Raw genomic sequence first — 18,201 nt, 5'->3', positions numbered from 1 at the left:
GCACACGCACCAGATGTTAAGCTCCCCGCAAGTCTAGTTTAGAAAAAATGGTGGCTCCTTGGATATGATTCAGCATTTCTGAGATGAGAGGAAGAGGATACCGGTTCTTACCAGTGACTCTGTTGACTGCTCGATAATCTATGCAAGTTCAGAGGGTCCCATCAGGCTTTGGTACAAAAAATAGAGGGGAGGCTGCAGGTGACTTAGAATGATGGATAAAACCCTTGGCCAAGTTCCCCGTTAAATACTCCTTTAAGTAGTAATTTCCTTTCTCAGTCAGAACATATACTCTACTACTCGGCAAGATGGCCCCAGTTTCCAACTCAATTTTAAAATCGAAGGGCCTATGGGGTGGTAATTCCTCCGCCACCTTCTCATCGAACACATCCCAAAAATCTTGGCAACACAGTGGAAGTTGCCCTACAACTGCCCCCACATCATGACCTCCAGCCCCAAACTCCGCCAAACAAACTAGACACATAATTAATCTGTTTAACACCTTCCTCTAGAACCCTTCCTGAGAAACAATTCTCCTTGCAAAAATGGGACTGCATGTCAATTGGCCTGGCACTCCAAACAATCAAAGGATTATGAAGAGTAAGCCAAGGCATCCCCAAGATAATCTTCAACAATGGATCATCAGTTAGCTCAAAAGATATTCTCTCCCTGTGACCTCCATCACCGTGATATGAGGAACAGCAGTCTGCACACTGTTGGCGATCTGCTGCACCTTGCCAATTGAAGTGGAAGTTCTTCTGAGAGTCTAAGGGCAATTCCCTAAGAAATGACCGCTCCTACCACAATGCAAGCATAGATGGTTATCCCTCCTCCTAGCCCTTTCTTCCTTGGTTAGAGGACGCCTGACCCTGGAAGGTGGATCACTCCCTTTTGTCTTCATCGCTACCTTAGGCCTATCCACTTTAACTGCAGACTTAAAATCTACCTGACTATGTCGCCACTCCGCTTTTCTTTCACTCAAACGAAAATCCAATTGGATAACCAAATCCAGTAGGGCATCACATGCAGAAGGGCATTCAACAATCCCTGATAACGCATCTTTTAACTCATCCCTTAGGCCCCGATAAAACAATGAGGCCTGTTTTTCCTTGAGCCATCTGCTTTCTAACACTAGGGACTTGAATTGTGTAATATAAGGTACCAAATCTCTATTACCTTGCTGCAACTCTAGAAGTTCCCCATCTACCTCCAAAGATACCTGCCTTCTGTCGAACATTTTCTTAAAAACCTCAAAAAAACTGGAATAATTCCCCAGAACTACACTCTTTTGACTCACCAGCAACCCCGCCCAAGCAGAAGCCTCCCCAGAAAGATAGGACAACATGAATGTTACCTTGGAGGCATCAGTAGGAAAGATCGCAGGTCTATTCAGAAAATGTAACTCACTTGATTTAAAAACACCCTAAACCTCTTTGAGTCCCACAGATAACATTCCGGTGCTGCTAAGGGAACTGGCATAACTAAACTCCTTATTGCTCCATCAGCCACTTCACTAACTCGAGAGACCTGTGGAGTACAGGGTAACTGGTCACCTCCCTCCCTTTCCAACTCTGGCAGAGAACCTGCACCCCCAGATACCTCATCCTCCCTCCTACCTCCTATCAGTTGAATTTGTGTCACCTTTTCACTCAAATCATCCACTTTTTGACTAAGCAAAGCATTCTCAATGCGGGCTATTCTCAACTCCTCACGTAATTCCCTGATCCATGATCCTAAAGCCTCCATTGAGATCTCGTCGGGGTTCATGACAGCTCAGCCGGACTAAAGTTATTGGCCTTTCAATCTGTCAGGCTGAGAGTAATCCTACGTCCGCTGAAGCTGCTGAACCCCCGACAATCCCCTCGAAGTGTTACACTCAGAACTAAATTATATTCAGCTCTGCTTACTACACCCCAAAGGGAAAGGGGGAAGTGGAAAACATAAAAAAACACCAGGATGGCGACGTCAAGACAAGCTGATGCTGAACCTGCAGTAAATACATAAACAAACACAAATCCCCTCATTAATCACTTAATATCAAAGTTAAGAGACTTTTATCCTTAACTAAATAATTAAAAATTGTACCTGGTTCTTCTCCTAAAACATCTCAGAGAAGACTGTGACAATTTGCTGAGAACCGATTACTGAAATCTTTCTACCTCTTTCTTGAGTCTCTTGAAATTAACAGCAACTTCTTAACTTAGGTTTCTAGCACTCGTTTTTAACCTTGACTCTTGCTCTTTTTAACTGTACATAGTTCCAGTTAATGTTCAGCTTTTGAATAGGATCCTTCTATACCTTGTACTCCAAACACACAAACGCGATGAAGAAAGCATGTAGAATTATAGATCGCGTGCATGCGTTGGGAGATGAACACGTAGCAATAAATACTGCGCACACGCGCTAAAGGAAACACAGTTTTTGCAAAACGCATGCACTCGCAATGGAGACCACGTAGCAACAGTTTCTGTGCACACACACTGAAGAAAACACATAGTTTTTGCAAATTGCGTGCACTCGCAGTAGAAAACATGTAGCAACAGTTTCCGCACACATGCGCTGAAGACAACATGTTGATTTTCCAGATCGCATGCACACACAGTAGAAAACACATAGCAACAATTACCGCACATACACGCTGAAGGAAACATGTAGCTAAATTGTCCACGCACATGCGCTGAAGGAAGCGTTCACGCATGCGTACAGTGAACACACACTGCAGAGCAGTTCGTATGCAAGCGTTGCAGAAAGCACGTTACAACAAGGCCTCGCACATGCAGGGTAAAACGAACAATCCTCACACGCACTTAACCAAAGAAAACAAGCGAATACACGCTTTTTAAAACAGTGCAGATAATTTGTCAAAACAGTACCAACGTCTTAGTTTTCTTGAAATGACGATTCAAGGAAATCACTGACAATGTTTTAAAAAACCAAAGGCAAGTCACTTATCTTAGTATGATCTTCAAACGTAACTTCAGGATTTCCAATTTTAAGAGTTTCTTCTCCTTATAGTCCTGACAACTCTCCTGAAAACCCCAGAGAATAGCTGCTTGACTGCTAGGGACCTGACAGTTCTGATCCACAAAGCCCAAAGCTTCAGCCGGAGCAACTACTATACACGTCCTCTCAGCTGGGGCTACGACGATGAAAGGCAGAGAGTGACAGTTTAGAATGTTCATTGTAGTCTTGCTGTCCTCTCTAGCCAATCAGAGCTCCTATTGAGAAACTCCATCTTTCCTTGGTCCAGCCTCAGTAGACTGTATTACAAAATTAAGGCCACACCAACCAAAAGTAGAAAACTTCCCACTCACACCAAACACACCTACAACACTCTATACAAAGAGGAACGAAGAGGAAACCTGATAAGTAATCAAATCTGCATCTATGTCTTCTTTACTCCTTTGGACAGTTGAGGGTTCATTTTGGGCATGTGTTTGCGACCAGGTGACAGCAGTGACGTGGATTTACCCCAAAAGGGATTCGGTTTCTAGGAGATCCCAGTGAATGGCTCCAGTTTTGGCCAACTGGTCAGCGAAGTAGTTTCCAGTTTTGTTTGGACCCTCTATTTTGGAGTGACCTCTGATCTTTTTCCAATAGATGTTCATCTCATTAGAAGTGACCAGATAATCAACTGCTTGGATTAATTTCCTGTGCTTGAGCGGTTTGTTATTTGCACACAGCATGCCCCAATTATTACAATTTATCAGGAGCTCCACGAACCCATTCCTGAATCTGAATCAGTGATTATGACCAGTTCTTTGAGTTGGTGTTTACCAGCAATGAAGATGGCTTGATGAACTGCCATCAACTCTGCCACCTGACTACTTCAGGGACCTCTTTTGTAGCCAGCACAGGTTTCCGGGTAATCATTCATCCAGGCCTTCCCACTAGTTGTTTTCCCCTGTGATTGTCAACATGGTAGGGGCACCCACCCCCATAAACTGTGGGGATCCCCTGACATGTGCCTTCCTCACAGACTTTGTGAGGGGAAATAAGGTACGCCTCCACATTGTCCTTGATCCTTAGACTTTCTTCCTCGAGACAGTTTTCTTGAGCACAGTCATGCAAGTCAGCCAATCCTTGCACTAGAGGACTCTTCTAGGAGACAGAATGCAGGAAGTAATTCTGGAATTACTCATGTTACCTGTTCGTATTCGGTCACTTTGGAGATATTGCAAGGGTTGGTGAGGATGATGATGTGCTCCCCCTGGATGAATGGGCGGTAATTCTTCAATGTCCATACCATTGCCAAGAGTGCCCTTTTGCAATCATTTAATTTTTCCTCCACAGAGGACAAAGTCTTGCTCGCGTACAAGATTACCTTGTTGACCTTGTCATGCTTTTGGTATAATACTGCTGTTAAGCAAGTATCTGATAACCCTGTCTCCAAGAAGAATATCTTGTTCTTTATGGGGTAAGCCAAACAAGGAGCTTGGGAAAGGCTTCTTTTTAGTTTTACTGCCTCTGATTGTTCTGGACCCCACTCCGACTTGACCGCGGCCTTTAACAAATGGACCATGGGTCACATGACCTCTGCGTAGTCGTCAATGAGCCTCCTACTATAATGAGCGAGTCCAAGAAGGCTTCTTAGTTCTCGCAGAGTAGTAGGGTCTTTCAATTTCAATAATGCTTCCACCTTTTTCGCCTAGGGATTGAGACCCTAAGGGGTGATTTCATGCCCTCAGAAGTTTACGTCGGTCTTACACCACTGTGCCTTCTGATTGGAGAATTTTGCTCCGGCTACCTACAACTGGGTCACAACATAATGCATTTCAGCTATGTGTTCCTCCACAGTTGAGCTCTTGATTAAGACATCATGTACATAGGCTAGGTTTCCTCATTCTCCCAAGTCATGCATGGCCTTATGTAGGAAGATATTAAATTCACTGCCAGAGTTTATGTATCCAAAGGGGGCAAACTTGCACTGGTCTTCCCTACTCACGGGTACGGTCCAGTAACCGTTGGTCAGATCAATGGCGGTATACACTTTTGACCCTTGGATCTGGACCAGTCCCTGATCGATGTAGGGAAGGGGCCATCTTGACAAGTGGACCCATTTATTTAACTCTCTAAGGTCTGCAAAAAGTCTCCATTGGCCATTGAGTTTGAGTATCCCCAGTACCGGGTTGTTAAAGGTACTGTGGACTGGATGAATTATCCCACTGGATTCTATGTTTTTAATAATCTCTGTTAGTGACTTCATAAATATGAGAGGCAACCGGTATTGCTTCACAAATACTGGAGCCATCTCAGGGTCCATAGGTGTGGAGGTTGAATGTATCTCTGTGCATCAACAGTCGTAAGAATCTACTGCAAATATATCCTGAAAATCTAAAAACACCTGTTTCAGCTTCTGCTTTTGTTCCATGGTCTCACAAGCATCAGTGAGATTGATTTGTTCTTCGACCAACCTGTTAAAGACTGGAAAGAGCTCAGGTTTTGCAATGTTGGTGGTATCCTCCAGTTGGGTGGAGAGATCTCTTGTGATGGTGTTGGCCTGGACATGAGGTTTCAAGGATGGGAGGTAGTCACAGTTGACTTGAAATACCACCTCATCCTTCCTGATGTCACAGGTCACCTCTTCCCCACCCTATGGGCAGGAAGAGTACAATGTTGGGCATCAACCGCCATTCCAATAAAGGTGTCTGTTCCCAAAGTGATACTTATAGGGTTGCTGTTATCCACCAATATTCGAATGGTGTCATGTTCTAGGTCAACTAGGACTAGGGGTGTTGGATGTAAATACAAACCTCACTGTTGGAGTTGGTAATTCAAATTTATAGAAGTGTCCTTGTTTTTGACATTCTGTCCTCACTTAATTTTTAGGGGAATTGTAAATTGTCACACCTGACACCTGTCCTGGGATGGTAACCTCTTCTCCCACTTGAACTTCAACCACATACAGCAGCAATTGAGCTGACCAAAATGCTTTCTCAGTGTTGTCATAGCCAATGGGGTTACCCCCCAGCCGGGACAAGGCTTTGTAATTAATTAGGTCCAAATTAATTGTGAATAGATTGAGAATGTCACTGCTTAAGTAAAAGGCGGATGGGGCATCTCTCACAACCCAACAATTATGTTCTATGCTTTTGTCGCCAATGGACAATTTTAGCATACACCTGCTAGGTAGGAGATGTTTGGAATTTAGAGTTTCCAGGCCCATTTCCCCCTTATCAATCAACTTAAATGTGGGAATGTTCTGATCTTTGGAAATTTACTGAATAATGCTTCGCAGATGAAGCTTGTTCTGTTAGTCAAGCATACTCTGGCGGGAACAGGCTCCTCCCCCTCATTTACCTGAATGGGAAAAAACAGCTGTTCACCCTTTATCTGGATGTCGGTGAAATTTTGAGCTGGTTTTTCATCAACTTTTATCATGGGATTTGGGTTTTTTCTGATTGTTGTTTGGTATAAAATGTCAGCGTTTTTCCTTCAAGTGTGGAGGTTAATTTTCAAAAATGGAGAAGGGTTCCCATCACCAGTGTGTTCTCCTACAAAGATGACAGTGATGTCTGGGACTTGGTTGTTCCTAAAGTGGAATTCTATGTTGTCGCACCATTGTTCAATCATGTGGCATGTTCCATTTAAACTCACATAATGTGTACTTTGTTTTAATTTGATTGGCCGGTTAGTCTGAGTCCAGAGGACCTTGTTCACGCAGTCAACCAGGGGTGATAACCTCCAAAGGAGGTAATTCCCCAGTAGACAAGGTGTGCCCTCTGGACTGACAACTATCACTGGGTGTTTCACACTATGTCGCCAAATTTTGATCTCGAGATCCGCACTCCCTTCGATGGAAATATCATTCCCATCAAAGTTTTGGAGTTGTCCAGGAAGACGTATAAGGGGAATTTAGTGACTCTCCCCCTTCCTGAATTTAGTTGGTGAAAGGCATTTTTGGACAGGAGGGTGGCTTGGGATCCAGTATCCACCAGCACTGATAAAGCACATTGACCATGTACCTTGATGTAGGCATAAAATATTCCTTCTCTCTCTTCAAGTGGACAAAGAAAATTTGTATTTTGTGCCGGCTTGGCAGTTAATTTTCTTATATTGAACTCCAACACTGTGTGATCTTGGACATTTTTCTGTGTCGGAGTCCGGGAATCTGTAAAGAACATTTTGCACCCAGCAACAAATGGGATGGGGAAGTCCCGTTTTTCCCCTGATTCTTTTCTGTCCTCCTTTTCCTGGAGACGGTTACCCAAACCTGCTTGGGGGAAGGATACCTCAGTGCTTTCAGGATTATCTGGGTGACATTGTTGGGGTTTAAGAACTTGTTGCTCTGGGTCAGTCTCCATACTTACCCCGTCTAAATCAGGGTCATTTGGAACCCATTTCTCCTTGGGAGGGATCCCTCCATCCCTGAAAGAGAAGATTTTCTTCCCTGAATCCTCCAGGGATTCTTGCCCTTCAAACGCGATGGTGCAAACGTCCTCCCCAAAGTGGGTTTGCTTTTGATTTCTCCTACTTACCTTCTGTTCCCTAGGTTCCAGCTTTTGGGAGTAGAAGACCTGTGTTCAGGTTCAGAGGTTTCCAGGGGTTTTGTTCTGGTGAGAAAGGAAGTTTCCTCTAGGGCTTTCCATCTCCCTTCCCCTCGGACTCTCTCCTCTGGAACCTGTGGGTTGTCAGAGGTTTCTTCCAGTCATTGCTCCGGTGCACCAGACCCGGGTGTTGAATTGTTCTGGGAAGCAATTTCCAATTGAGGGCTCTGCTGAGCCCTCAACATGCGACCCAGGTCTTGTGTTAAGTGTTGGACTTGTCTCTCCAGTTGAGACATCCTTTCTGGTTGCTAGGCGGGTCTGGATTCATACCTTTGCTGCTCCCGGAAAGGCTAGGTGTCCCTTCTCCCAGAGTAGCTTGGGTATTTGGAGTTTCCTGATAACCCTCCCTCCTAGGTATCCCTTCTCCCTGATTTGGGAATCAATTGTCCTGAAAGTGGAGAGAGAGAGGAGGATAGTTCTGGAAATTGGGGTTTCAAAGGTATCTGGGAAAGAAACTTAGGTTGGGGGTGTAGTATTTCTTCCCTCCTGAGGGATGTTCTGAGGGAAGTTTAGAGGGAGGTTACCTGGGGTAGCCGTTACCTGATTTGGCTCCCCCCTTTTGCCAGGGGACTCAATACAGACCCCAAGGTGGGTCTGTTACCCTTGTATCTTGGGCTGACATAGGTGGCGGGGTCAGATGGAGCGTTGGTCTGATACCCTTCCTGGCTACCACCTGATTGGGTTGGATCAGAGGGTTCCCTCTGCCTTTCATTCTGCTTATTGGTGTTAGTGGGGGGAGTATTTTTAGGCCCCCCCCATTTCCAAGTCCAATATGGCTGTATTTTTCACCTCTGCCACCTTGGCAGCAGCAGGTGTGTTTGACAGTTTTTAGGGTTATTTTTGTTTTCAGAGGACTTTTGTACTTCATAAATCCAGATGGCCTGTACTATCACCCAATCCAGGGTCCTACACTCATGGAAGTCCCGTACTAGTTGGGTCATAATGTATCTCGGGAGCGCATGGAACTAAGTGTTAATGAACTCCCGACTATTTGTGTTCACCCGCCTAGAGGTCTGTGCAAATGCCCGCTTTAGCTCTTGCACAAACTCACTAGGTGCTTGGTCTTCCCCACACTGAAGGTTGTAGGCCACCTTGCAGGCCTCCTGAGGGTTCAGGTGAATGGAGAAATGCTTTAAGATAGCCACCTTGTAGGTAGACCATCTTTGGTGATCTTGGTCCTCCAGCCCTGCAAAGAAGCTGAAGTATTCTGGAGAGAATGGAAGTGTTATCATTCTTGGTACAAAATGAAGTCATCATTTGGTCATAAAGTTCTAGATGTTCCCATACTGAGTATTTGGCATTCTTATGGTAGGGAGTCATAAAGCTCTTAATTGGGTCTTTCACCAGACCTCTCTTCTGTTTAGAAGACTTTCTTTTCCACTGCACCTGAGTCCACTCGCCCTCTGACTCAGAGCTGCTCCTATTGGTGGTCCACACCCTGTGCTCTAGGTGCTCCCTACCTCTATGAGACTGGGAATCCCTTCCAGAATAACGGAGTCTGGTCTCTTCTCCACTGTGTTGCTGTGGGCTCTCAGGGTCACTTCCCTTGTATTCCCCTTTTCATCTTCCTCATCCCTTATTCCGGATATGGTGGAGAATTCCCCCAACCTCCCTGAATGTGTGAAGGTTTTTTAAAATACTCTTTTGAGGGTTGGGCTCTGTTTCTTCTTTGTCTGCAAGCGAAACCAGGTGGTCCCTTTGTAACTTTAGTTTCTGCCATTCTAACTCCCTGATCTTTTCATCAAAGCAGCCCTCCTAGTCAGAAGTACATGCTAGGGTATTTATAAATCTGGGTAGAGAAGAATATTCATCAATATCTGATAATGATTGGCCTTCCGGCTCAGTGGGACTAGGCCAGGTTGGGACCGGCTGCCTCATGTTTGCCTGCTCTTGAAAACTGGCAGGTACAAAGTTAGCTGCATCCTGCACATATGAGGTGGTGAGTGGCTTGAGATCCCTGCTAAAGAGGTCATCAGTCTGTGGTTGGGGTGCCTCAAAGGTTTGTATTTGGTTATTTCCTTTTCCAACCTCTCACCTTTGTTTTTCTCAGCCCCTATCTCTTGGTTCTATATAGAGGCCTCAGTTTTCAACTCTGACACCAGTGCTTGAGGAGCTTCTAGCACTTTATTGTGTGTCAATACTCCGTCTCTGAGTCCCTTGTTCTCCTCACAAAGGGAAACATGTTCCTTCTGTGAGGCTTGTATTGTCTGGGCATATTCCGGCCTCTTCTTTTTCAGCAGACTAATCCCCACCCCTTGTGCAATTCTGGCCTGTGTTGCCTGCACTATGTCAAACTCTGCTTGCCTCACATGTTCTATTAAGTTTTCATTTTCTAGCCTTATGTTAGTCAGTTCCTGAGAACACAACGCACTTTTCTCCAAGTCTGTCCTTAACTGATGCACTTCCTGAATCAGGGTACTTTTCTCCTGACACAATTTGCTATTTTCTTCCCTCAACTGCTCTCTCTATTGTTTCAAAGTGTTCAGATCTTGGTGCATCTCATCAAATTCACCCTGAGAATTGACATCCCTGGCTGTTTTCCACTTTCATTTGTTTAATCTGAGTTTGAAATGTGAAAATGTCCTCTAAGCAGGCTATATTGTGACCAACTGGCTGGTTTTTAACACCTTCTTGGTACTCCCCTTGCAGTTCAGAAAATTGAGCCTCTTGCTCTAAATGCGCTTGCTGATGTGTCACCAACTCATCTTTTATCTGCTGAATAATGTTTTCTAATTTGAACTCAACATTTTGCCTCTTTTGCACTTTTTCTTCTAATTTTTGCAACTCTCTTTCTCTGTGCTTGATCCAAAAGCTCAGGCTGGTTTTGCACAGAGGCTACACTATCCTGGTATCTGTCTTCCATGATTATCATATGGAAGTACATTTATGCAGCAAGCTGAGCCATTTTAATTTGCTCATCTCTGCTGGTCTGAGTCATATAAATGTTTGTCAGGGCCTGATGTAACAGCCCATTATCCTGCCACATATCAACATTTGCAGAGGTAACCTCCCGCATCATTCTAGCTTGCTACATTTCATGCTCACGTTCTACCCATTGACCTTTAATAAACAATTTGGATAGGAGATGCTTGGTGGCCATATTGATTTCTACGGTGCTCATTCTGAATGGGCAAAAATCTCAACCCTGTTCCTGCTTAGTTTGTACTCATAATGACAACACAAATCAACACTGTTTTATCTATACACTGGCCTGGAACCCAGGATACAGGTCTGAATGACACCTTCAAAATGCAACAGAACTTCCCATCGACTGCAATGCAATTACACCCAAATTAATAGTCTGCTGCTACTGCGCTGTCACGAGTGACAACTCATTACCAATCCCGGCATAAACCCCCAGTTTTGTCACGGTTTATTATGTGGTCACACTCAACCCAGGGAGTCCCTTTCTCCCCAAGCAAGGTGGTGCACAACAAAGCACTGTTTATTTTATTTTTGGTTCAGTTTGGTGAGGCCTCCAACCCGTCTCGCACCCAACCCAAACAAATAACCTGTGTAGCAATGGACTAGGAACCAGGCTGTGTGTAGTAAAAATATAGATTTATTAATTTATTGAATCCAGTTTTGACAGACTAACATCAGCCTCCAATGTTATGGCAACAGCCAAAATCACAACTTATGACTCGGTTATGCAAAACAACACAGGTGAAATTTAGAAACATGCAAAGACAATTTACACCACATTGAATTTCGATTTAACCAATGAAAAACATGTGCAACACAATACAAAATCCACAGAACTGACTTAATCTGAAACAACACTTTTCTCCCAGCAACCCTCAACCTCCAGGCCTCAATTCAATATGGCCCCTTTGATTGAAAGGCAAGATGCAGGGAGTGTGGACACAATGGAAAAATCATTTTGCTGATGATTTAAAAAGGTGCTGTTTGGGTAAAGATTTCAACTGGAAAAGTTGTTTTGAAATTATTATTTAAAAGGCAACGTAGGGAAAAAGCAACTCACATGAAAATCGTTTTTCAACACTTCAAAATAAAAGGCAGAGCTTGATAGTTTGAGGTCAGAGAAACATGAGACCAAAAGAAAAAAAATTGTTTTGCACCACACCTGCAGATGAGATTCAATACTTCACAATTCTGGTTTCAAATGAATGGGACATTTTGTTTTACACCCTGCACACTAACTTGAAAGGTGGTGTTTTATGGACTACTTCTTTTTGGGATTATGGACACCCCCCACCCCACTTTCTATCTGGAAGTCAAGGATTTCAGACATAGTCAATCAAGTTTTTATGGGCTATATCAGCTGTAACAGACTGGGAATGAGCTATTGTTAGTTTTGAATTTTAACAACCCTCATCCGTGATTTTCTATATGGGAATTAATTGATTTACTTTAATCAAATGTGCTAAGGATCTACACAGATTCCCCCCTCCCCACACTTTAATGGAAAGTGTTAAGGATGGCTGCTCCCAACACAATGCAATTTCAACAGAGAGGTGGTTTTCTAATGGGGAAATACGTTTGATTAAGATTTAATAAATTGTGCTAAGGGCCTACCCAGTTTCTTCCCCTCCTATGCCCACCAATGGGAAGGGATAAAGACAGGTGACTCCCCACACAATTGATGGCTTTGGGATATCTACTTACATGGGAGGCTTTGGTCAGGAAAAACAGCAGGGCTCCTCTGAGGACAGCACAGGTCTGATCAAGGGCTTCCAGTCAGGGTTTTTCCCCTGCTCCTCTGGTTGGGGTCCCAGCCAGCTTTTCTATGTCCCAGGCACTGTCTCCACTGCAAGGATTGAGGCCTCTCTGCTAATTGTTTCTTGCAAGAGTCCAGCAGCAGCTCTCTCCTGGAATAATTCATTAAAAGCCCAGTTCTAATGCAAACTGGTCCTATTATAGGGCTAGTGACATCACAAACTTGTCAAGATTCCCACGGGTAGGATTGGCTACCTTATTCCCTTCACCTTCCCCCACCACACCCCCTGGCTGCTGATAGGACCAGGAGCTGAGAGATATGCATGATGTAAGCTGAGGGAGGGGAATAGATACATCATTTCAAATTGACAAGGATTCCTGCATCTTTTGTTCTGAAAATTCTCATAGTGTAATGACTCCCTGGGTCTTTCAAATAACCCCATGATGATACATATGTATGAGTTCTATATTTTACAGTGAATCAGACCATACAAATTTTACCTTGGCACGCCCTTCCTGAGCTGAGTTTTTTTTGGGCTTTCCTCATAAACCGTACTAGTGAAAACCATGACCCTCCATCATGCAAACTATAATTTAGTCCTTCACCCTCACACCAACTTTCAGCTCTCTCGGATTCACGGAAAGGCCAAATCAAAATGTTCTTAATAATTTCTGTTATATGTATCACACAAAAATCATTTTAGCATGGTTCAAAAGAGATTTCCGTCACCTTTAATAAAAGTCTGAAACGAGCTTTGTGGCATATACGCTGCCCTTATCATGCAATAAAAATTCTTTTTCTGTTAATTGAACCCCTGCCTCACAGGCCTCACTCACTTTCCTAGCCCCCACCTTTTCTTAGGTTTCGATTCCCAAATGCACTTACAGGGCATTTTTTACCATGTTGATTTTTGCTCTCCTGAAGACCTTCAAAAGGACTCTGCTTCATGCTTAATGCACATTTTATGGGCAAACCTGACCGAGCTGCCTTATCTATTTCCACTGTGGTTCGCGTCTCTGCCGATGTATTTCTTTGTGTTTTAAAGCAATTAACCTGATTGATTGTTGACAACCAGACCCCCCCTCTCTGGAACAAGCAGAGGAAAGGTCTTTGAGGTTAAAATTCCAGTTCAGTACAAATGCCCAGCTGCACCCCTACCTTTGAAAGTACAACCATGAATCAACAAATTATAGTAAATTACATTTAAACCTGTTGTTCATAACATATAGTTTTTGCTTGCACAATTTCAACCCCGAGGTACATTCAGAATGTGAGCAAATAGACCAGTTAACAGAGCACCAGTGTTCACTTCTACCACAAGTAGGCCTCTCCTTTTCACTTACATCTTTGAATGTTGGTGTTTTTATTCATGACAATGCACAGTGCTTGGCTTCACCTTAGATTTATGGATCATAGTATTGTGCTGCATTGAAGATAATGTACACGCTGCTATCTGTCTGTTTAAGTAGAAAGTGTTGCTTTCCATGTATTTAGTAAAACAGCATTTTCAGCCACATATGTCTTTTGCCATGCATTGGGCACATCCAGTACTTTACAAGTTTCCAGGCAAATTTTCCTTCACTCAAGCACCTGTTCATTTTGGTAAAGTTGAAAGAGGCCCATTTCTGTTCATGTCCTAGTCCTTAAGTCACAAAACAGCAGTGGCCTGCATTTTCCAATGGATGTCACCAGTCAGCTTCACTATTAAATATGAGCCTGGCCTCTTTATTTCTAGCATTCAGGGGCTATATTTTACCCCACAGCTGGCCTTCTTAAGTACTAAGGACCATGTCCTAGGTTCAACTGTAAGGTGTTCTTTATCATTTACTTTCCTGTCTTTACTGAAATCTACTGTTTCTCTGGTTCTTGTTTACAGTGTTGCTTCTAATTTTGCTAAATATTGCATAACTGTTCCTAAGGGCAAAGTGTTGGTGGTCTATTAGTAGAACCCCCAATGATAAATGTATATATGTAAATGATAGTAGTTGTGTAATAATACTTAGCCAAAGATTTCTTTCTTATATTTCATTCTTATATTGTATCTTAAAAACTAAATAATGGTATATTTTGGTACGCTTCTGTCTAAATGGAATTATTGGAGCACCCTGTATGTGTCACATTGTATCCATAGAACATTTTCTCCTGAGTCTAAGCCTTACTGCTCTGCTGCTCTACCCTGACTAGGTTTGGCTTGACAGCAGTGTCTTTCCCGTTCATCACAATAGATGGGACTCTCCGAATCCAGCTCTTGGTTGGATTCTGAAAATCCATCTTAACCTCAGCTGACATGAAGACCATAAGTAACATGTGGAATGTAGTACACTGGTCTTCTCTACAGCAGGTGTCGTTAGACAGTGCCAGGCTTGGAGTTCTGTGTTTTTTCAACTTGTATCTTACTTCAAAACAGTATGTAATCTTATCAGTTGCCAGCTCATAGCTTAGGTCCCCTATATTGGTGTCAGCCATGTTTCTCCCATTGGCCCTTTATTTGCATGTTGCATTCAATGAGTTGAGATGTGTAATGACAAAATGCCTGTTTATGCCTGCCTTTTGCTGCTTCCCAATCTCACTTGTGTTTGTCTCTTGTCTATCTACCCCTTTATCCTTTCCATTTCCTCACTGTCCTTTTCTTTTACTCGCACTTGCCACATACTTCTCTCACTTTGTACCCCTTTTCATCTACTTCGTATTTTCCTCTTTCCCTGTTTCCCTCCTTTGTCTCCTAACCGCATCTTTTCCTACTTCTCTTACTGCCTCTATTTCACACATGCTACTCATCCTCCTCTGTTACTCCTTTTCTCCAACCCTCATTATCTGTGCCCCATTTCGTCCACCCCAACCCTCACTTATACTCCTCTTTTTGCACCTATCACTTTATTATCCCTCCCTCTTACTTTTCTACAATGAACACTCTTTCTTGCATGTGACTCCCCTTTGTCATCTCCCTCCTTCTCCTGCCACTCGTACTCCTTTGCATGCTTCCTCCATGTTATGTTGTTCCTCTTTATCCCTCATTTCCTTTGACACTTTCCTTATCTCCCTTCCTACCCCTCTTCTTCTCTTTTCTCATTTCTAATTTTCCTTCTTCATTTTCTATTCACCTTTTGCGTCACACACCCTACACACTCTTTGTTGCTTTCTCCCCTCACCTGTCTTACTTTGCCCTGTGAATGTTTCCCCATCGTAACCCATTACCCCTTTTTCTCTGCAATGAATTTTCTTCTCTTTCACTCTTGTGTTTTGTTTTCATTTCCCTTTCTATCCACTCTCTGCATCCCTCACGCTGCCTTGGGACTCACTCTTCACTCATTCTGTTCTCTCCTTCTGTCCCCCATCAATTGCCCCTTCTTTCTTTATGCCTATACACTCTTCATATTCTCCTGTCAACCTCGTCCTCACATCTGCTCCCCTATTGGTCCCTCACTGTCTTTGATTAAATAACCCTCCTCAACTAATCACCATACCCGCCCCTGTGTGCACTGACCTCATCTTGCACTTCTCATACCCTTTTCTGCACCCTTCATTTTCTCCTGCCCCCCCTTTCCACACCACCTTCTCTCCCACACTCCCCTTTTCACCACCCATATTCATTACTGCTAACCTCTTCTTCTCTCCCAGTCCCTTTTCTCCCCACCACCTTTTCATCAACGTCCTTTCACCCTCATTTATTATTCACTCACTCTTAAACGCCCCCTCCATTACTCCACTGTTCCTACTTCATTTGTTCCACCTCTTACTTTTGTCCCTGAACCTAATTTCTCCTTACCCCTTACCTCACCTTCCCCATCCCTACTACCTTTCTCTGCCATCTCTGTTGCAGGAAGCTGTACTTTGCCCAGTCCCACAAGCCCCCGTTCCAGGGTCGTGTGTGTGTATCCCCCTCTGGCTGTCTCCTTAATCCTGGGCCCAATGCCCACAACAAGGGTTATTTCTATGCACCCAGCGAGAGAGGTAAGTATCAGCAAATATTGAGAATGAGGGATTCATGGAGTGAAAGATTTGTTATGCCTGCTTGGCTGGGACAGCCTTGATTGCTTACTGGTGATCAGCATTACTCTGAGTCATAATCCTCCTCGTCCCAGTACTGCCAGTTACAGGCAAGGGAGGTGCAAATACTACAACTTGTGGAACTTCTTGAAAATCTTCCATGCTTGTGCTAAAGAAGATAAAAACAAACGGAGAAGGGTGGTAAGAGGGCTGGGATAGGGAATGGTACGACTCGAAGATTACCGTTAATTAATAAGTGCATGGACTTCTTGTCCCTCTTCCTCGCCCCATTCCTAACCACGCGAGGATGTACCAAGCATCCACCCACTGCACAAAAAAAATGAGACCATAAATGATGCAACACCTCGAAAGTTTAATGACCTCAACACTGTTGCACCATAATTCTCAACAGCTGCTCGAACATGTTAGCTTGAAATGTTTAATATTGTTAATGGACTTGCCCAATTCACAGTCTTACAAATGTATGCCCTAAAAACCCATTTCTCAGCCAAGAAATTCCCCCTCCCAAGGCTCTGTCATGCCATTAATAACTGCCAACAGTGATCTGAAAAAATACAGAGCCGACGTCAAGTTAAATCCATATTGAATGAAGTCCAGGATCCTTAATGGGTATCAGTACAAGGTAAACCAACCTTTATCATGGTGCCATGCCAAAAGGACACCCATTATCTACTGGACACCTTCAGGGTGACAGACTACCTAGACTGCTGCACTGCGAGTGCCAACATTTCATAAAACTCATCAGCCGCCAACGTCCTTTTCCCAATCACGCCGAGAAAGTTATGCACATGAGTGACTGGTCCAAGAGAGTCCAACTACGTAACTGATTCATTTGGATTGGTAATAACTACCCCAGGCACTAAGCCATTTAGATCAACAAGGCAACTCATGTCATTCCCACTAGCAGGACCAAAAAACCCTCTATCCAGATTTTGTGAAGAATCCAGGGAATTAATGGGAAGGGAGGAAACGTGTATATATATATATATATATATATATATACGAAAGAAGGAAAAGTATATAGAAAATCCTCTTGCCGTGGCAACTACAGGGCATTCATTCCCCATGCTAGGAGAAACCTGATTCATGATATGGAGGTGTGTCCCCTGAAGGATTGCAAATAGTTCATCCAAAGAATCCTGATGCTTTGGGACAGTTGCCAAATCAAGCTCCTTGTGGGGAGGGATGATGGAAAGACCTGATCTGGGGAATCAACCAGTATTTTCCACCGTAGAAGATATAAGCTGAGGTTATTGGCAGCCTCGGACCACAACTCCAGTTGAAGAGCCACACCCACCAAAATGTTACATCAAGTGACCCCTGGTGATTGACATGGGCTTGTGTAAACTGGTTGCCTGCCGTGTGTGGTTCCAGAGAGGAGGGGCAAAGGCTTTGAGGGCTAACAGGATAATCGACACCATAGTCAAAAGGAAAGGCCTTTCTTACTCATTGACTCAGCAAGCAAACTGTTTCCAGAATGCTTAATTTAAGCATTTTCTATGCTCTACCCAGGCATTTATTGGGAAGGAACATTTAAATTAGTTAATGCTTGTTTGCTGATTTGAAAATATAAAGGGAATGCTTAAAGCTGTGTATCAACTGCTGTTTTGGCAAGCAAACATATTAAGACCACATCATTTTAGAATTGATTAAACATTTGACTAACTTTTATATATATGCTAATGAAGAAACATCAGTCAGTGAACATGTTATAAGCAGTTCACTCAATGCCTAAAGATTATATGTTCTGCTTATGGGAGGGAAATTATTATCACTGCTTGTGCTTGTGAACTGTTATTTAAACATTCCACCTGCTTGATAACGGCTTGAGAAATGCTAAGCAAGCATTTCTTTTTGTCTGGGACAGTTACAACCAGTTGACAGATGTCTTCCTGTCCACCAAGTCCCAGAGACCATGGACTATCCGAGTGCCCAGTGTTTGTTCACACAAGCCACCATTAGAGAGTA

General features: G+C 43.5%; 1 protein-coding gene across 3 annotated transcripts in view; it reads left to right on the top strand.

The window, feature by feature from the left end:
• The window catches only part of DISP3 (dispatched RND transporter family member 3), a 355,755-nt gene that overhangs the window by 259,193 nt on the left and 78,361 nt on the right, over positions 1–18,201 (top strand). For all 3 annotated transcript variants that reach the window (XM_069609930.1, XM_069609931.1, XM_069609929.1), the window contains exon 15: positions 16,046–16,176. In XM_069609930.1, coding sequence (XP_069466031.1) covers positions 16,046–16,176 — 131 coding nt within the window. The remainder of the gene's footprint in view (positions 1–16,045; positions 16,177–18,201) is intronic.

Source organism: Ambystoma mexicanum, chromosome 8, assembly GCF_040938575.1.
Source record: "Ambystoma mexicanum isolate Mex_15411 chromosome 8, UKY_AmexF1_1, whole genome shotgun sequence".
Lineage (NCBI taxonomy): Eukaryota > Metazoa > Chordata > Amphibia > Caudata > Ambystomatidae > Ambystoma > Ambystoma mexicanum.
The sequence above is the reverse complement of the archived record's forward strand: the minus strand, read 5'-3'. Positions and strand labels throughout refer to the sequence as shown.